The sequence below is a fragment of the Impatiens glandulifera genome, unplaced genomic scaffold, assembly GCF_907164915.1.
Source record: "Impatiens glandulifera unplaced genomic scaffold, dImpGla2.1, whole genome shotgun sequence".
Classification (NCBI taxonomy): domain Eukaryota; kingdom Viridiplantae; phylum Streptophyta; class Magnoliopsida; order Ericales; family Balsaminaceae; genus Impatiens; species Impatiens glandulifera.
This window is the reverse complement of record NW_025919833.1, coordinates 42882-65242: the sequence shown is the minus strand read 5'-3', so window position 1 is coordinate 65242 and position 22361 is coordinate 42882. Positions and strand designations below refer to the sequence as shown.

General features: G+C 29.9%; 2 protein-coding genes across 2 annotated transcripts; both read left to right on the top strand.

Annotated features, from left to right (window-relative positions):
• The first annotated feature begins 780 nt into the window (after positions 1-780).
• LOC124918524 (F-box/kelch-repeat protein At1g80440-like) lies at positions 781-1878 on the top strand. Its single transcript, XM_047458637.1, has one exon. The coding sequence runs from the start codon at positions 781-783 to the stop codon at positions 1876-1878; it is 1098 nt and encodes a 365-aa protein (XP_047314593.1).
• A 13844-nt stretch (positions 1879-15722) lies between these two features.
• LOC124918522 (F-box/kelch-repeat protein At1g80440-like) lies at positions 15723-16839 on the top strand. Its single transcript, XM_047458636.1, has one exon. The coding sequence runs from the start codon at positions 15742-15744 to the stop codon at positions 16837-16839; it is 1098 nt and encodes a 365-aa protein (XP_047314592.1). The 5' UTR covers positions 15723-15741.
• The last annotated feature ends 5522 nt before the right edge of the window (positions 16840-22361 follow it).

Genomic DNA, 22361 nt, shown 5'->3' with positions numbered 1-22361 from the left:
TGTATTATAATTAAAGTACTGGTCCTAAAGTAAATTTCTAATATATGAATATTTAAAACTCAAATCTCCACACTTAAAATGTCAAGGCTTTTTATACTTCATTTAGTGCATTTGATATCTTTGTGGAATCTTATTTTTGAATTCCATGACATTGTTTAAGATAATTAAAGATGCAAAGTGGAATATAATATTTCATGAGTAGGAAATCGAGGATGCAAGTCTTAATTACATCTTAGAAACTGAAATTTTTTCTGGTCATGTTTTATTTTTTATAAATTTAATTTGTTTATAAATGTGTATATTTCTTATGAAATGAAAAAGGATTGATTGGTGGAAGAAAGTTAGTCATCCATTTTTTAATAAAAAAAATTAAAGAGATAAATTATTTGAGTCATTTTTTAATAATATTTTTTTTTATTAAATACTTCGTATTTAAGAGAGGGGAGGAAGGAAATGTAAGTAAATATAAGATTGAGAAAATTATTAATAAAAAAAAAAGAGAAAAATAAATACTTACTTAATAAGTAAGTCAATCAACTTTCCACGTCATTAGAAATATTTTGCTCTCCTATAATTGCTCTAAATTAAAATGAGTCAAATAAATATAAATAATAAAATAAAAATGGATGGTATCTGCAAATTTCAGAAGCTATTCCCATGGTTTCCTTCTTTTTATCATTTTACTATTCTTTCCAATCCTCTGTTCATTTCCTTCCCATAAATACATCATTCTAAAACATTAAAGACATCAAATCCATTGTTTCTCTCTCTACACTCTACATGAGGACAATAATCAAGGAGCTAATTCCCGGTCTACCCAATGAACTGGCCGTCGAATGCCTGATGAGAATTCCGGCCGACGGATTTGCTGTTTCTTCAACAGTTTGCAAAGCTTGGAAAGCTGAAATCGAGAAGCCGGAGTTTCGCCGGAAAAGGAAAGTTGCCGGCCTATCACGGTGTCTTTTAGTTCTAGTGCAGGCATGGGTCTACCCAAGTATGAATCCGGGATCCACCAAGCTATGGGGCTCGGCCCCTATTTACCGCTTAACTCTTTGTGATCCAGAATCCGGTGGTAACTGGTCGGATCTTCCTCCTTTGCCGTGGTTTCCGGCGGGTTTACCCATGTTCTGTCAGGTTATAGGTGTCGGGTCGGATCTTGTAGTACTGGGGGGATGTGATCCGGAAACATGGCAGGTTTGTAATTCTGTTTTTATTTATAATTTGGTCTCCGGCGAATGGCGGTGCGGATCCGACATGCCAGGTCAGCAGAGATTGTTCTTTGCTGTCGCGTCTGATTCGGAGCGGATGATCTACGTGGCAGGCGGACACGACGAGGAAAAGAACGCATTAAAATCTGGTCTTGCGTATGACGTGGCGAATGATAAGTGGGAAACTTTACCTGACATGGCGAGGGAGCGAGAAGAAGGTAAGGGCATATTCCTACGTGGCAAATTCCAGGTCATCGGTGGTTATATAACAAACAAACAAGGTGAGTTCGAGTCAGACTCGGAATCATTCGACGTGGCAACTCAGAAATGGGATTCTGTTCGTAAAGATTTCTTAGAATCTGCCAGCTGTCCTAGTAATTGCGTGGTGGACGGTGGGGATGACAATGACATGGTTTACATGTGTAAGAACGGAAAGGTGACGTGTCTAGAGGGTTCCAGCTGGGTGGTGCGTGATAGGGTGCCGGATGACGTGGCAAGGGTTGCTTATGTGACAGCGTGGCAGGGGAAGTTATTTGTGATTGGCTCGGCGGAAGAGGATGGCCCACATAATGCTTATCAAATGGATATTAAGAGTCTGACGTGGACAAAGATTGAGGCTCCTGGATTTTACAAGGGTCATGTTCAATCTGGCTGCTGTTTGCTAATCTGATCTGTATTCATATTATTTATATTTACTTTTTTGAAAATTGGTAGTTTTCAAATCATTATCAGTTTAAAATATCTTGAAATCGAATTGAAAAATAATTTTAATTTGAATTTTATTAGCTGTCTAACTTTTATAAAGTTATAAAGCAAATTGAAAAGGCATGTTAGAAACGGATAAATATAAAACAAGGCATTGATAAATTATTTTGAATTATGAATTTGTTCGTTTTCATTTATTAAGTTGATTAATTTTGAACGATAAACATAGTTTTGCGTATGATTTACTCAAAAACAAGCCTACATAAAATTCAAAAACAAAGCTTAAATGCAATATCTAAGGAAAAAGTATTGCTTGATGAGTAATCAAGAATTTAGATTAAACTATGATATTTAATATTTTTCTGTTTAAGAATATAAAATAATTTAATTAATTGGTACAAGAAGTTATAAATGTATAGAGTAAATATAGGCATGTTTAATTGAGTTTATATAATAAATGAAGTATCCTGTTTGTCGGGCTAATGGGTGGTGGTCCTAGTGGACTATAGGTCTATCATGCTTTTTGAAATATAGAATTTTTAGTTTTACTTAAAAAAATTGTAACGTTTTCTCATTCATTTTGGTATGAAAAATTATATTAAAATGTCGTGAATAAGTTAAAAACATCACATCCAACATATTGAAAGATAAATACATATAATTTAAAGATTTCAAATATATATATTTTTAAATTAAATATTATATCCAGGTGTAAGCGAGTTAATTAAACTGCTCGTCAATAATTTGGTCAAAATTTGACTTGAACTCGGTTTGACCGAACTTGAGTCAAGTTCGAATAACTCGATTTTGTAATTAAGCTCGAGTTCAAATTATATATTTTTAGTTTGAGTAACTCGTTTAATAAATATATATATATTCTCTTTTCTAATCAATTGAGCAAATCGATATTAAATTGGATTAATCATCCACGTCTCAGAAAAATTATTAAATCGAGTAAAATATGTAAATTAAATTAATAAAATTTAATTTTTGAGTTCAAGCTAAACTAGTTCGAATGGTTAACTAGCCGAATTCGAGTATATATAATACAAACTGAGTTCGAATATTATAGTTATTGGATCGACTGACTTTTTTACCCTCTTAGTTGTATCACACAACTTTTAATGTGTTTTTTTAATATTCCAAATTCAATTTTATCTTTTAAGGAGTTCTCTTATATTGGACATATCATCTATCAAATTATCATTAGTCTCAACTTATTTTCATTTTGGAAAAAGTTGATACGTGGGCAACTTTTGTCTTGAGGCCCGGTTGGAATTATTTATTTTTCAAAAAATAATGTGAGGAAATATTGTCAAAATATTGAAATCACCACATAGTGTTCACCCAAACTCTCGTCCTAATTGCTAAAACAAGAGCATATGTGTATCGATTCTATCAGATATACCGAATCAACATAAAAAATAATAATACTCACAATGGATGAGACATTGAAATCACCACTCAATGTTATTGAGACTTGCGTCTTAATTGTCCCAAAGAAACACGTGTGTATTGATTCTGTTAAATAGTACCCCGAGTACAATAAGAGCTCTCTCAAGCCGAGAAAGAGGAAGAATCTCTCCAATAAAAAAAATTAATAAAGGAAGTGAGACAAAATTCTAAAGCATGTGGCGCAAGTGGAAGCTTGATTAAAACGTCAAAAATGATGCTTGGACAAAAATAAATTCTCTATCATAAAAAAAAGTTTTTCAAAATAATCGCAAAAACACATATTCTCTTTATTGATTACCTTCGAACAAGAAGATAAGGAAAATTGGTCTCCTTATGAGACGGTCCAAAATTAAAAATTGAAATGAGACTCCAAACATGTTTTTATCCAGGATTCGTTCTAAACCGAGGGAGAGATCAATGCAACATTAGCTCGTAATAAAAAATGGAAAATTCTAGACAAGTGCTAGGACCATTTTTCAAAAAAAAAATAACATGGAAAAACCATAAAGTAGTGCTAGGGGTATTTTCAAAAGATAAGAAGGTGAAATCTTTAAACTAGTGTTAGGGAATTTTCCAGAATATGAAAAAAAACCCTCAAGTAATGCACTCAAGGCATTCCAAAAAAATAAATGAAGCATCGTAATTTTAAAATAAAAAACAAGTCATGCACGTGTATTTTACTAATCTTTCTAAAATAATTTAACGATTCTATTTTCAAATAAATAATATTTTTTTAAATTAAATTCATTCGATTAATTTAAACTGAATTTTAAATCAAATTGTCATTTGGTTACAATAAATTCTCAAATTATTAAAACTGGTATAAAATTAATTATTTTTACATAAATTGATTTTGAAAGTTGTCAGTTATTGTCAAAATCTTTAAAAAATAATGTTGTATTAAAAAAAAAATTGAAATGTAAACTAAGGTTGAAACCATCAAACTTTGAGTTATTTCGAATCTCCGTATTGCCACGTGTAGTACGTGCTAAGCAACATACTAGGGATTTTTCGGGGTTACAATATTATTATTAGACAGCAATAATTGATTTAATTATCTTTCCAGATCTATTACAAAGATATAAGAAATGGGTAATATTTCGTTTAAGTTATTTAAGTGAATCATGGACCTAAGTTATTAAAGAGCATGTCAATATGTTGTTTGTTAGTCTAACCACTCCATTTAAATATAGAAGTGAGAAAATAATTTAATCATTTTTAGAGTTTGCTTTTAAATCACATTTAGTTTGACTTTTAAAAAGAAAAAATTATGTAAAATATTTATTTTATATAATATATAGTATAATATATTTAAAATTAATATTATTACAAAAAAATAACTTTAAACTTGTGAATTATATTAAAATTAAATAAATATATGAATAATTAATTATATTTATAGTGTTCAAGACGAGAATATAAATATCTACGGTTTAATTCCTTGTCAATTACCGGTTAAATGGAGAGAAAACCACCTCAAACGAGATAATTTAGATAAGAGAGACTGAAATTTTTAAGCATTTCCAATAACGAATAATTTTGAGAGTTATTATAATTGTTTCTTATTTAAACTGAAACATGATTATTAATATATATAGGATCATGTATATAATAACTCTTTAAATTTAAAAAAAATATATATACAATAATAATATACTCTATTATAAATGTTCATATTGAAAAAATATTGTTTTATGGCTAATCGTATGTGTCAAGAAAATGTTGAATTGATAACTCATTTACTTCTACATTGTCGAAAGGTGACTAGTATTTGAAGTTTTTTGTAAAATATTATTGATATTTATTGGGTGATGCCCAAGTCTTTAGTAGTTACTGAAAAGTTTGGATTGATGCGACTGATATGACAGACCTACATATTTGGCTTATCATCCCAATTATTCTTTGGTGAACTATCTGTTGGTTGGAGATAAATCGTCAAACTTTCAATAACCGTAGTCGTCCGATGCGTATAATGCATAATACTATTATTATGATCCTTTATGAGATTCGTTCAGAAAACTTGTAGTGTCGGACGAGAAGTTAATCGTTATTCTCAAAAATTTACGAGCTCAATAACTTATTAAATATTATATTTTTATTTTTTTGGTTATTTTCTTATCATGTTTTTTTTATTATGATTAAAGATTTTTTTTATTCATTTTAATATATATAGGCCTTTTTTTTTAAATAAAATAAATATTCATATTGATTTAAGAGAATAATAATAAATACTGTCGGTTGGACATAGAATCTTAACTATACGAGCGGATAATATTGAGTTTTTCCTTTAGTTTTAATTAAATTCACATGTTAATGTTTTAATTAATTCATTAATCACTCAATTTATCTATTAGAACAACCAAATATACAATAGTTTTATAAATTTTAAAAAAATAAAAAAATTCTTATAATAATTTTACAAATCAAATACTCAAAATAACATACCTTTTCCATTGAACAATACTTTTTAATTTTTAAATTCAATAAAAATTTCAAAATACTGAACATCAAAACAAACTCTTGAATTAATATTTTGCTAATAAATATGAAATAATCACTGAATTATTTAGAAATACTTTTTTTTTATCTTTGATTAGATGAAACCATAAATAATTTTAAAATACCATCTCTCGATATTTTTATAATTAAGATGTTTTAATATCCAGAGAAATAATTTTTTTCTCAAAATACTTTTATGTTATCTTAGATATATAAATATTAATAAAATTTAAAATAATTCCTCGTTATTTTTGGTTATCAAATACTTTAATATAAGAATTTTGTTTTTTCAAATAAAATAATTATGAGAAAAAATGTATATCGAATAGTCATGATCATGGTACAACTTTTATATAGTAGATTTGTATGTACTTGGCTTCTAGAAGGTTACAGGATGGCACCTTAGAAAAATTAATTATCTTCAAATTTGTGTGGTTAAGTTTATTTATAAAAAAAATAAATTTTAACATTTTTGGCAATTTATTTTTTGTTTTTGTTTTCAAGGATCACATGATAAGTTTAGTTTTTCTGAAACAATTCTTATTAATAAATAATTTATTTGATTTTTAATTATTAAATTATTATAATACATTTTAATAGATAAAATTATTGATTTGACAATTAAAATGATATTAATACGAGGAAAAAAGAATATTTATAAAAATTGAACAAAATCCTTTAAAAAGTTTATAAAAAAATAATAATCTATCTAAATATGGAGGGAGAAGATAGGTAATTGACTATAAATTCATAAATTATTGATAATTTTTTATAAATTTTAATTTGGTTTCAATTATAAATAATAATAAAAAATATATTAATGGTTGGTGTGTTTTATATTATCAAGGTCGGTTTAAAATTAATTAAATAAAATTTAATTTATTTAAAAAATGTTGAACGGTAGAATTTTATGAATATGTTCTTTTAAAAAAAATATACTTATAAGATATTAATATATATATAATATATATATATATATATTATTAGTTAATAATATTTTAATATTTTAATTAATAAATTAAATAATATCTCATTTGTTTTATAAAAGTGTTGAAATAATAACAAATAAACATTAACATTGGAATAATTTTATTAAATAATTGATAAACTAATAAATATGCCCTCTAAGTAGTACCTAACTTTAAAATTCACACTTAAACTATCAACCCTTTTAATCTAAACATTTTTAAAGTTAAATATTTGAAAAAAAAATAATTTCAATATCTCAATCACCATATGGTTGCTATGAGTATATGACTAACATATAAAACAAAATGAAACTCTCACTATATATATTTATATCTTTTTATGAAGTTGTAAAAAACATGATGAAAAACCTTTATACATAAATTATTAATTAGACAAAATGTGGACCATCATTCAATATATGTGGGGGAGGTTTATTGAGTTTTTTTTTTTTAAATCTTACTAGATGAAAACTATATTATTCAATATCAAAAGAACATGGAGAATTTCTAGATCAAAAGAGACCAATAACTTACAAAAGTTTGAGTCTATTTTTTTTATAATTAATGAATGATTTGAGGGAATATATATTGATGGGTGTAATCTTACTTTAATTTCCTTGGGGGTCCTATAAGAAAGTGTGACTAGATAGCAATGTTGATCCAAGAAAATATTTAGAGTTTTCACTAATTTCCAAAGTTCCTCATGCTCATTTATTTCTATAACTACCCAATAATTCATTCAATATTCAAATATTTCAATAATAGACATTTATGTGAAGTGACACCTATACAAGACACAAAAACAATATTTTTTTTAAATAAAAATATCGTAATCACTATGAAACCGAAACAACAATATTTTTTTTAAAACATCATTAGACATGATTTATTTTTCAAGACCACATCGTCCCTTTATTCTTTGAAAATTTATGTACGATGCAAACTTTTAATAATATTTATTCAATATTTAAATTTTTTAATAAATCACGAATAATATATTAAAATAAAAAATAAAATACTCTAATTTTACATTTTATTCACTTCGATTAAACAACTCATCTTTTCATATATTTTTTTTCTAATGAACCTCTCATCTCGTGACCTTACACTTTTACTTTGGTATATCAAATATACGATTCATATTTTTTTAATATTTATCATCGTGACCTCAGACTTGAGTCAATCAAATATTTAGTTTATATTTTTAACCACTTTCAATTGTTACTAGCCTATTATTTTTTGGCAAATCACATACCAATCACACTTGATTAAAGGGTTGTACTTGTTTTTGTTAGGTTGCAAGTTCGAAACATACATAACCGTTTTAAGTTTATGGGCGGTCAACCTACAATCCGACTAAAGTATTCATTTACTCTCACATATATATCAAAATTAACCACAACTCTCGACCTAACAATCCGGATACTTTGAAAATTAAGCATCGTTATATAAAAATATATATATATATATATATATATATATATATATAAATTGTATCTCTTGAAACTTAAAGAAACCATAAATTATTGTTCGATTTAATTAATCCTAAGCCAAATTATAGATCTTTTGCTCATATATATATATATATATTTATTGTGATTGATCTCCACTTTGATGATACATTTCATTCACAAAACTCCATCCATTATATATGTACAAGCTAATTAAGGGGAGAATATATTCCCCAAGATGATATAATTAGACAGAATACCGAATATTGAGGAAGAAATAAGAGTTAAGCTTAATCTATTAATACTTTAAGATTTACAAAAATAACGAAGATTATCGAATTTATGTAGGGATTATAACGGGCTTAAATCCAACTAAAAAATATATATTATTATTTATCAAATTTTTATATATCTCAATCATTTAAAAACAATAAACTTAAAAATTGATCAAACCACAAACTTGGATGAAAAATTATAATTTTCACTTCAAACGTTTTAAGTTAATAGGAATATATTAATTGTATAATAATTTTTAAGATATATTATATATACTTTGTCCTAAGGTTTAAACAAATGAAACATCTATTTTTAATTATAATTTCTTGTTCTGATTATCATAAAGGAAGAAGACAATCCAAACAAGCAAAACCTCCATTATTTTACATGAAGATGACACAGATTCGATGTAAAGTACCCATGGGTACGAAAGTGGAGCATCGATAATTGATGAAAATGATCGACAAACCATATTAGCTTTATAAACAAGGTTGTTTATGTTAGGTTTTGCAACAGCAAAACTATGGATCTTCTTAGAAATCAAAACCTGTAGCAAATCAGATTCCAAATCGTCTATGACGATAAACAGATTACCAAGAACTGAAATAGCACAAAGAAATAAACGACAACACAATATACGTGGTTCGGTCTAAATCGACTTACGTCCACGGGAGGGATAAGTTTCACTAAATCAAACAAATGTCAATAATAGAAACTTACATGCCCTGCTCTCAAATGAAAGAAGTGATTACACTAGGAATGATTGGACTACTCCACAATCAAAAGCTCCCCCAATCTCTCACTCTGGATCAGCCAAATAACAAGAAGAAGAAGGAAACCAGAAAACCCTAGATCTGTATTCCACTCTCTCTCTATTTGCTCTGTTATGAGAAAAATACCCCCAAAAAAGTATTCATACTCTAACCCGTTTTCTTGTTTTCTAAAAGAAAACCCTGACCCGTTTACCCGGAATTTAAAAAACCCGCCCGCAATGGCAAGGAACACCTCAACAATTCTCCCCCTTCCGAGCCATGGGAGAATGTTGCTATAAACATTCATCATCGTGACGCTCCTGCCAGAACCATTCAGGCTTTGGCACAACATATCTCATGCTTACCTCTTGGCAAGCCCTTTGTCATCATATCTGACCCGTTCTCATCTGTATGCACTTTCTCCAAGTATAACTCCTTCTTCTCGAGCACTTCACGGATCCAATGGTACCTTCTTTGGATATGTTTAGAACGTGAATGGAAACTTGAATTCTTGGAGTCACTAAATACCATAAAATTGTCTTGTGCAATGCCTATTTCTTTCAACAATTCTTTCATCCATCTCATTTCTTTACAACATTCAGTAATGAGAATATATTCAGCTTCTGTATTAGACAAAGCAACACATTTCTGTAGACGAGACTACTATGATACAACTCCTCCTCCAAAAGTAAACAAATACCCTGAAGTTGATCTCATTGTGTCAATATCACCACTCATATCTGAATCAAAAAACCCTTCAACACGTGGCTTTCCAGTACCATAACACAAAGCGTATTTGGAGGTCCCTCGAAGATATCTCATTAGCCACTTAACCGCTTCCCAGTGTGTCTTACCAGGATTTGAAAGAAAACGACTAAGTACTCTAACCGCATGAGCTATATCCGGTCTTGTATAGACCATTGCATACATCAGACTACTTATTGCTGAAGCATATGGAACACTGCACATTTCTTGTCTTTCCTCTTCATCCTTGGGAGACATTGTCTTATTTATTTTCAAGTGTGTTGCCAATGGACAAGCAACTGACTTTGCCTTGTCCATACAGAGTCGTTTTAGAATCTTCTCAATATCTCTCTCTTGAGACAACCATAGTCTTTTCTTCACCCGATCACGAATGACCTGCATTCCAAGAATTTGTCTTGCTGGACCCAAGTCTTTCATCTCAAAAGACTTAGCCAAATCCTTTTTCAACTTGGCAATCTTGAGCTTGTCTCTCCCAACAATCAACATGTCATCAACATATAGGAGAAGTATAATAAAATCATTAGAAACAAACTTTTGCACAAAGACACAATGATCTGTAGACGTCTTCATGTACCCATGGATGGTCATGAACGACTCAAACTTAAGATACCATTGTCTTGGTTCTTGCTTCAAACCGTACAGACTTTTGACAAGTTTGCACACCTTGTTTTCCTCACCTTTCTTATTGTAACATTCATGTTGCTCCATATAAACATCTTCATCCAAATCACCATGAAGAAATGCAGTCTTGACATCAAGCTGTTCAACCTCAAGATCCATATAAGCAGCTAGACTTAACACCACCCGGATAGAAGTCATCTTCACTACCGGTGAGAAAATTTCATCATAATCGATTCCATGCCTCTGGCCAAAACCTTTGACTACCAGCCTAGCCTTGTATCTTGTCTTGCTATCATCACCTTCTTGCTTGATCTTGTACACCCATTTATTTTGTAATACTTTTATGTTCTTTGGTTTTGAACCAGTTCATATGTGCCATTTTTCAGCAATGACTTCATCTCTTCATCCATGGAAGCTATCCATTCTTCTTTATGAGCATCCTCAAGAGCCTCCTTGTAACATATAGGCTCCCCACAATCAGTTAGAAGGACATACTCTGTAGCAGGGTACTTAGAACTTGATCTTTTCTCCTTAGTAGACCTCCTAAGTACCTCTGTTTGTTGATTCTATTGATTTCCATCTTCTTGTTGAACATCAAAATCAACCTCAACATTATCACCAAGATCAGTTTCAGTATTGGTATCATTTCCATGGTCTATATCTTGACCCTGAGGAACATCATCATCACTATCTGAGTCTGAAGCTACATGTGGCCTTGTCTCCTCAACATCATTAGACAACTCAAGACTAGAAAGGTCACGTATGTATGCATCAAGCTTTTCACCATCTTCAAAATTCTCAATAGTCCAATCTTCAAGAAATACCACATCTCGGCTTCTCAAAACCTTTTTATCAACTGGGTCATAACACCTGTATCCCCACTTTTCATCACCATACCCCAAAAATATGCATTGTTTGGTTTTTGCATCTAGCTTAGACCTCTCATCTTTGGAACATGCACAAAAGCTCTGCAACCAAAAACACGTAAATAGTCATAATTAACATCTTTACCTGACCAGACGCTTTCTGCACACTTATTATTCAATGGCTTGGAGGGAGAACAGTTGATCACATACACTACAGTGCTCATGGCTTCAGCCCAAAAATTCTTAGCCAACCTGGAATGGGAGAGCATACTCCTCATCCGTTCTAACATTATTCTGTTCATCCTCTCTGCCACACCATTTTGTTGCGGAGTCTTAGGCACAGTCTGTTCATGTCGAATACCCTGCTCTTTGCAATAATCATCAAATAAGCCTATGTACTCTCCCCCGTTATCTGACCGCACCCTCATTAGTTTTCTTCCTGTCTCTCTTTCAACTAGTTTGTGAAAGACCTCAAACTTTGCTGCAACCTCATCCTTGGACTTTATAGCATAAGCCCAAACCTTCCTAGATGCATCGTCTATGAATGTTACAAAATAGGAAGCACCACCTATGTATTTAATCTTCATAGGACCACAAACATCTGTATGGACCAATTCAAGGACATTCTTTTTCAGTTCCACTTTTGACTTACTGAAGGAGACTATGTTCTGCTTACCCTTCAAGCAATGCTCACAATTTTCAAGGTGAGCATCCTTGAGATTCAGCAGCTCATTCCTCTTGATCAAAACATTTAGCCCCTTTTCACTAATGTGACCGAGTCTCTTGTGCCACAACTCAGAGGATGACTCCATCACAACAAAATATGTTGCATCATAGACAATTTTCAAATTTGTCTTGTATAAGAAACAACATTTCTTACCTCGTGCAACAACCAATGAACCCTTGCTTAGCTTCCATGCTCCACCACTAAAAACATTATGGTAGCCTCCATCATCGAGCTTACCTGCTGAAATCAAATTCATTCTCAAATCAGGAACATGTCTTACATCTCTCAATGTCATGAAGCAGCCCATGTTTGTCTCGATTCTAACATCACCAAAACCAACTATCTTGGACACACCACTGTTACCCATGCGAAGCTCACCATAATCACCAGCTTTGTAGGACTGGAAGTAACCTTTGTGTGGAGTAATATGGAATGAGGCACCTGTGTCAACAATCTATGCTGTTTCATTTGAAGATGTGCTAAGACAGAAGTCTTGACAGTTAGAAGCAAATGTCAGTTCACCATCTGAAGCATAAGCAGATGTATCTGCACTCTGTTCTTTCTTTTCTCTAGGCTTCACTGTACCCTACGCTTGATCATTTTTAAATTTCCAGCACTCGTTTTTCCAGTGACCCAATTTGCCACAGTAATGGCAAGCACCATCCTTCTTTGGAGCTCTAGACTTGCTTCTAGACTTTCCCCTGCTCGAACCACTTATATTATCCTTTGATCTTCCTCTATCAACCACCAACATATCAAACTTAGAGGGTTTATCCCCCTTTCGATTCTCCTAATCAAGTAAGGAACTGGTGACAAATGCCATGTTGAATTTACCATTTGGTGCTGAGTTGCTGAGAGTGATAATAAGTTTCTCCCAACTTGCAGGCAAAGATCCAAGGACTAAAAGTGATTGTACCTCATCATCAAAGTTTATCTTCATACTACTCAGCTGATTCAAAATATTTTGAAATTCATTCAAATGCTTAGCAATTGATTTATTATCAATGTACTTCAGATTCACTAGTCTTCGTACCAGTGCTGCTTTATTCCCTGCTGACCTCCCAGTATAGAGAGCTTCAAGTTTGCTCCACACACCATACACCGTAGTCTCATTCTCAACATGGTGCACAACATTTACACCAACCCAGGAACGAATAAAGATGCAAGCCTTTCTATCTGTCTTTTTCCAATCAGCCTCTTTTGTAGTCTCAGGTCTAACACTCTCATTTTCAATTGCTTCATTCAAATCATCTGAAACTAACAGATCACTAATCACCAGTTTTCATTGCTTGTAGTTTGTACCATTCAGACTCACCATATCAGGTCTAGATTTCCCCATTATTACTGCCTTAACAATTGACAAAAACACCAGCAAAGAAACCAGTTGATCTTTTCTATGAATTTCGCCAAATAACCAGCAGAGCACTCTGCTCCAATGTTAAAACAGATAACCAATCAATACAGCTCTAATACCACTGTTGGGTTTTGCAACAGCAAAACTATGTATCTTCTTAGAAATCAAAACCTGTAGCAAATCAGATTCCAAATCGTCTATGATGATAAACAGATTACCAAGAACTGAAATAGCACAAAGCAATAAACGACAACACAATATACGTGGTTTGGTCAAAATCGACCTACGTCCACGGGAGGGATAAGTTTCACTAAATCAAACAAATGTCAATAGTAGAAACTTACATGCCCTGCTCTCAAATGAAAGAAGTGATTACACTAGGAATGATTGGACTACTCCACAATCAAAAACTTCCCCAATCTCTCACTCTAGATCAGCCAAAGAACAAGAAGAAGAAGGAAACCAGAAAACCCTAGATCTGTAATTCACTCTCTCTCTATTTGCTCTGTTATGAGAAAAATACCCAAAAAAAGTATTTATACTCTAACCCGTTTTCTAAAAGAAAACCCTGACCCGTTTACCCGGAATTTAAAAAACCCGCCCGCAATGGCAAAGAACACCTCAACAGTTTAATTACTATGATTGAAACTTGTGCATATATAATTTTTACGATCAACCCGTTGTTGGATGTAATTAATCCAAAACTATAATAATAATTATTGGGGAAAATACGAATTTTACACACCAAGTTATAAGAATGTGTCAAATTTACTTATTAAGTATTAAAACTCTATTTATATTTATTAACTTTTATAAAAGTATCAAATTTATTTGAAATAACAGAAATATTAAACACCGTCAAATTTTTTGCCACATATATTATCCATATATTTTCTATTTATTTTTATATTGTCATTACTTTAATTATTTTTTTCATTCAAACAAAACATTAAAAATTGTCCTTATCCATTCTTTCTCACTCTTTATCCCACAACTATCCATTTTTCTTCTTAACTTTTTTCCTCTTCATCTCTTCTCTAATATACATAGAGATTGTGTAGACAAGTCCCTTCCTAAAACCTAAAAGTAGTTCATTCAACTTCTATCCATATTTTTAATTCAAATGGAGTGAGGATAAACACAATCTCTTTATATTATAATTCAAAAATAGATTATATTAAATTGAGACTTTATAACTTTAAAAAAACTGTAAAATTAAGAATTGAACTATAACAAGTTCAACTAAAATGACATTACATGATTCAAAATGAATTATGTGATAAAAATCTACTGTCAATTTAATATAATCTATTAATTTTAAATCATGTAATGTCATTTTAGTTGAACTTGTTGTAATTTAATTCTTAATTTTATAATTTTTTTGGGTTGTTTTAAAATTAATCTGTTTAGTTAGTTATAAAGACTCAATTTAATATAATTTATTTTTGGTTTATAATATAAAGAGATTTATGTTTATCTCTCTTTCCATTTGAATTAAAAGTAGGAATAAAATGAGATATGATAATATGGTGTGTAGAGGGATAGAGGTTGAATGAATTGCCTACAAGGATAAGGTCTCAGTTTCATTAATTAGTTTTATTTTAGAAAGTGATCTGTTTATACAATCCCTATGCATATTAGAGATGGAGATTAGAGATGGAGATAAAGATAAAGAGAAAAGTTAGAAGAAAATGGATAATTATGGAATAAAAAGAAAAAAAAATTGATAAAGAAAGATTTAATGTTTGATTTAAATGGAAAAATAATTTAAGTAATGTCAATTTTTTAAAAAAAAAGTTGGATATTATGTGTGGAAAAAAATTTGACTTAACATTTTGATTATTTTAAATAAAATTTACACTTTTTTTTTAAGTTAGAATATATAAATATAATTTTGATTCTTGATAAGTAATTTTGACTCACTTTTTAAAAGTTATTTTTATAAAATAGACATTCAGCAGCTATATATTCCCTTGGTTTCCTTCTTTTTACCTTTTTACTGTTCTATCTTCTTCCTATAAATAGATCTCTCTAGAACATTAAAGAGACATCATAAACTACCTCAAATCCATTGTTTCTCTCTCTACTCTCTACATGAGGACAATAATCAAGGAGCTTATTCCCGGTCTACCCAATGAACTGGCCGTCGAGTGCCTAATGCGAATTCCGGCCGACGGATTTGCTGTTTCTTCAACAGTTTGCAAAGCTTGGAAGGCTGAAATCGAGCTGCCGGAGTTTCGCCGGAGCAGGAAAGTTGCCGGCTTGTCACAGTGTCTTTTAGTTCTAGTGCAGGCATGGGTCGACCCAAGTTTGAATCCGGGATCCACCAAGCTATGGGGCTCGGCCCCTATTTACCGCTTAACTCTTTGTGATCCAGAATCCGGTGGTAACTGGTCGGATCTTCCTCCTTTGCCGTGGTTTCCGGCGGGTTTACCCTTGTTCTGTCATGTTATTGGAGTCGGGTCGGATCTTGTAGTATTGGGTGGGTGTGACCCGGAAACATGGCAAGTTTGTAATTCGGTTTTTATTTATAATTTTGTCTCCGGCGAATGGCGGTGCGGAGCTGGCATGCCAGGTCAGCAGAGACTGTTCTTTGCCGCCGCGTCTGATTCGGAGCGGATGATCTACGTGGCAGGCGGACACGACGAGGAAAAGAACGCATTGAAATCTGCCCTTGCGTATGACGTGGCGAATGATAAGTGGGAAAAGTTACCTGACATGGCGAGGGAGCGAGACGAAGGTAAGGGCATATTCCTACGTGGCAAATTCCAGGTCATCGGTGGTTATATTACAGACAAACAAGGTGAGTTCGAGTCAGACTCAGAATCATTGGACGTGGCAAATCAGAAATGGGATTCTGTTCGTAAGGATTTCTTAGAATCTGCCAGCTGTCCTAGTAATTGCGTGGTGGACGGTGGGGATGACAATGACATGGTTTACATGTGTAAGAACGGAGAGGTGACGTGTCAAGTGGGTTCCAGCTGGGTAGTGCGTGATAGGGTGCCAGATGACGTGGCAAGGGTTGCTTATGTGACAGCGTGGCAGGGGAAATTATTTGTGATTGGTTCGGCGGAAGAGGATGGCCCACATAATGCTTATCAAATGGACATTAAGAGTCTGACGTGGACAAAGATTGAAGCTTCTGGATTTTACAAGGGTCATGTTCAGTCTGGCTGCTGTTTGCAGATCTGATTGTATTCATATTATTCAGATTTACTTTTTTGAAAAATTAGTAGTTTTCAAATTATTATTAGTTCAAAATATCTTGTAATAGAATTGGAAAATTAATTGAATTTGAGATTTTAGCTGTCTTACTTTAATAAAGTTATAAAGCAAATTTGATAGAGACAAGAAATTAGATAGAAATGTATAATATTAAGCAAGGCATTGTTAGTGTCAATTATTTATTTAGGCATCTCAATTATTTATTTTGAATATGGGTCGTTCTCATTTATTCGTAACAATTTAGCTGTGTACAATTTACCAATATTGTAATTAAGACATTTTATTGTTTCTAACTTATAATATGTTTATCTGTTAGTATTAATCCAACTTTATTGATTTATTTGTAATTTTATTTATAAAAAAGTTAGTGAAAAATCATTTAGAATCAATTGATTTAAAGTTGTTATTATAATAAATAAAAATAAAAATGGAATAAATAATTCCTTACAAAAGGCGTGTGATCAGTCAGGCCTAAAGATTGAGGTGCCCTCATACCCACAAAATAATATTTTTTATATATATTTTATATACTACTATAAGTTTGTAGAAGTAACATAATTAACTTACTTGGTTAAATGACATATTAACTGATAGTGTTTGAAATATTTATTTAAATTTTAATGTATAAACTTAATATTTTATTGAAAAATCTTCCTTATCATCTTTGAAAGTTTGTGCTTCATACTCAACTCAAAAACAATTTAGGATAGCCCAAAAATTGTAAAAATTATAATAAAAAAATAAAGAAAATAAGTATATATTTTTCAATTGCTTTGAGATGGACATTTCTCTATTTTTTTCTTTGTTTAAATTTAAATAAGTTTGGGTGAGAAAACAAATTAAAGGTTCCTAACTTTCAAAAGTGATCAGCTAGGGGTAAAAGTTTATTGTCATACTTATTTTTTTAACTAGTATAGTTTAATTGTAAAAAAAAAAACTTAACAAAAAGTTATAGATTCAATTAGAATTAAAAATATCTTATATGGAAGTGAGTAAATAATGGTAGGGCATGTTACCATTATCAACAGTGAGGATTGAGGTCTCATAAACAAAAATAAACAATTTTTTCATATTTATTACTTATATTTTATATTAATGGAATAAATATAATAATTTTATATTAATTTTAATAAAATTAAAAAAATATTATAGTACATTTTTTCTTCTTATTTTGAGTGCATGTGGGAAGAGTTTTAACATGGGATAATAATTAACATTATTGTATCATATCGTCCGCCATATGATAAGGCTAGTTAAGCTATCTTTTAAGGAAAAATAAAATAAAAAGTGCACTAATAAAGTTTGAGCTCTAAGCTACAACATTTATTAACATAACACTTAACTAAATAGACAGAATCATTTTTGTTAATTAAAATAAAAAAATATTATATTTATCAATCTAACTTAAACTATAAATAACAAAATAAAAAGTAAGAATAATTTTTTTTTCTGCGGGCACCTTAAATCTATGACCGACTTCTTCCAAGTTGGGACGGAACCAAGATTCGGTGGTAGGTAGGCTTAAAAAAATTTAGGTTGACCTTAAATAAATAACGAGAAAATTTGGGATAAAACGAGTAAATAAATGTAAATTTTACCATTTTTTTAATAATTAAATAAATAAAAATTAGAGATAATGTCATATTTTAACTGTTAATTTTTGTTGTTTTTTTTTACGGGACGGGCTTCACTCAAATCCCTACATAGATCCGTCCCTGCTTCCAAAAGCACACCAAACTTTGAGTCCGACATTGGATCGAAGTGATATCGAATGTATTCATCCTACAACTCCTTAGAAAAGACAACATATTATTAGGCAACAATAATTGATTTAATTACCATTCTAGATCTCTTATAAAGATATACAAAAATGACATCTTTAACATTTTCATTGCTTGTTTAAGTAATTGAAGTGAATCATGGGCAAAAGCATTCATAATTGAAGTGAATTATGTGCCTAATGGTATGGTGCTAGCTAGAGCATGTGAATATGTTGCTTGTTAGTGTAACCATAAATTGCCCCCTTCATATAAATAAAGAAGTGTGAAAACAATTTAATCATTTGAAAATAGAGTTTGGTTTTAAATCACATTTAGTTTGACTTTTAAGAAGGAAAAAGTATAAAATATTGACTTAATTTTAAAAAAACTTTTAGCATAAGTTTGTTTACAATCTGGGAACTAAGTTGGATTTTCATTTGGAACTTCTTGAATTTTGTTTAAATTTTCTGTTAGATTAAGAGTAAATTATTTGAGTTTTTTTAATTTATTTAAATACTAATATAGGTAATTAAAATTTAATAAAAACAAAATAAAATTATTTTAGTATTTTAGTTGATAAATGAGTGATTTGATAATTAAAATAATAGTAATGTGATATATGAATAGTTTCTTAAAAACTAAATAAAAGTTCTAAAAATCTCACTTTCATAAACTCTTACAACTATGAACGACAATGAGATAGATCGGTGCGGGAAATGCGTTTACTAACCCGCCATATTCTGCTTCGAGGACTTTTTTTTACTATCATTCACATTTTGTTCAATTTAAAATCCCCGCAAGTGCACTGTTACCATACTCTCTAAAGAAAATAAAATAAAATAAAATCCTAAAGAAATATTTCCTTTTATAAAATATAATAAATAAATATATTAATATGTTATATATAATTATGTTTTTAATGTTAGGGTTGAATCGCAACTGTTCTCGGTCAGTTACGGGTCAAAAATATCATATAGATATCATGTTAGAATATAAGATAATATATATATATATATATATTATATATATTATTAAAAGTTTTGGTTAGAATCATCACTAAAAAATGTTTACTATAAATCTATATATATAATGATGGCTAATGCTTAATTTTTAAAGTATCCGGATTGCCGGGTCGAGAGTTGTGGTTAATTTGGATATATATATATGTGAGAATAAATGAATACTTGAGTCGGATTGTAGGTTGACCCGCCATAAACTTAAAACGGTTAAAAATAAAATTAAAAATGCTATATGTATGTTTTGAAGTTGCAACCTAACAAAAAAAAAAGTACAACATTTTAACCAATTAGGCTAATAAAATTTTAAATTCATCACCAAATTTGATGAACGCGAGACGTTTTAACAATATAAGTTCAACTTTTTAACTAATATATATATATATATATATATATATATATATATATATATAATTATGATTAATTTTCAAAGTGCTCGGATTGCCGAGTCGAGAGGTGTGGTTAATTTGGATATATATGTGAGAGTAATGAATACTTAGGTCGGATTGTGGGTTGACCCGTCCGAAAACTTAAAACGGTTAAAAATAAAATTAAAAATGCTATCACATTTTTACCGTAATATTTTTTATATTATTACTCTTGCAAATGCATGAGATAATGCTAGTTAAAATAATAGTAATGTGATACATGAATAATTTCTTAAAAACTAAATAAAAGTTCTAAAATTCTCACTTTCATAAACTCTTACAACTATGAACGACAATGAGTTAGATTGGTGCGGGAAATGCGTTTACTAATCCACCATATTCTACTTTGAGGACTTTTTTTACTATTATTCACATTTTGTTCGATTTCAAATCCCCGCAAATGCACTGATACCATACTCTCTAAAGAAAATAAAATAAACTCCTAAAAAATATTTCCTTTTATAAAATATAATAAAAAAATATATTAATATGTTATACATAATTGTGTTTTTAATGTTAGGATTGAGTCGCACCTGTTCTCGGTTAATTACGGGTCAAATCGAAAAAAAAATATATCACGTTAAAATATAAGATAATATATATATATATATATATATTATATATTATCAGAAGTTTTGGTTAGAAAATGTCTATTATAAATTGTAACAATATAATTATTATACTAGTTTTCTTATAAACTCAATGCTATATATATAAATAATAGATATAACATATTTAATTAAATATCATTCTAATACAATTTTATTTATATATTATAACATTCGTATCAGAGTCAAAGTTTTGTTTTTGAGCTACAAAATATAGTCTTCCGCTATTTCTGTCAATGATTATTTTATCCATTGATGGATGTCTCTAATAATGCTCTAATAATAATTATTATATTTTTTAATAATATTTTTTTATTTCAAATAATTATATTGATGTTTTTATTTTTTTCGACAATCATATTTTCTGAATTTTGTTTTCAGTTGTTGTTTATTTTAGTAATCAACACCCATATTTTTATTGGTCTTAATCCAATCATATATGTTTATTTACTAGTTGTTTAGTCAACACACTATCATCATTTCATTAAGATATGTTTTTTTCAGATGTTGTATTACCCCAACATTATATGCCCATGGGATTCTACCTTATTTGTTGACTTTCTTTTATACAACACACTGTCATCCCGTTATTGGATGAATCTCGAGATTCACGAGTAACTTCAGAGTTCATTTGGTTATTGTTTCACTTCAGCATTTAATGCACATGAGATTCTACATCTTCACTGGTTTATTAGTCAACACACTGTCATCTTGTAATTGGATATAGCTCACGAGTTTCTGAAACTTGAAGAATACATCATTTCAACATCTCGTTTTCAACCAAAGTTATTCAAATTCTTTCCTTCTTGAGTTTAAGGATGAATGTTATAATATTAGATAATATATATGTAAGATATTATCACGTTATTATATTAATTTCTTTATAAGCTCACTGTAATGTCTATATAATAGACATAAGTCATGTAACTAAAAAATATGGGACCGCTGGTTAAGTACATATAACCCGCAAACATACTTAACAATTTAAGAATACGCATACGCATAACTTGTTATCTGACATACTCAAACCCAAGATCTCAAGAGGAAACTAATAATATCCACATTTTGTTACTAATAATATCCACATTCTAATAATTTCCACATTTTGTTATTGTGTTAGGTTGGAAGAATGGATCATATATAACTAAAAATAATCTCCATTTATTTTAACCCACTTGAAGATCGCGCAAGAGATTTTAATTGTCATCATTAATTAATCAATTCAAATTGAAGCATGGACTATTAATGTAGGATCATGTTTAATATTACCTTTTTAAATTAAAAAATATAATAATAATAGTCTAATATAAATGTTCATATTGGTTTAAGGAAATATTAAAAAAATAATAAGAAATAAATAAGAAATACTGTCGGTTGGAATGATCTTTAGAGCTCATTTGATATTGAGTTTTTTTTTTTGTTTTAATTAAAATTCAAATATCACATTCTTTTTAGTTAATTAATTAATAATTCAATTTATCAATTAAAATAACAAAATATATTTATGAATTATAAATACAAAATTATTCTTAAAATAATTTAACAAATTAATCAAATAACATACTTTTTTCTTTAAAAAATAAATTTTTTATAAAATAACCAAAAATCAAGCAAGCTTATATCTACGTTTTAGCTAATAAATATGTAATAATCACTGGAACATTTATAAACAATTTT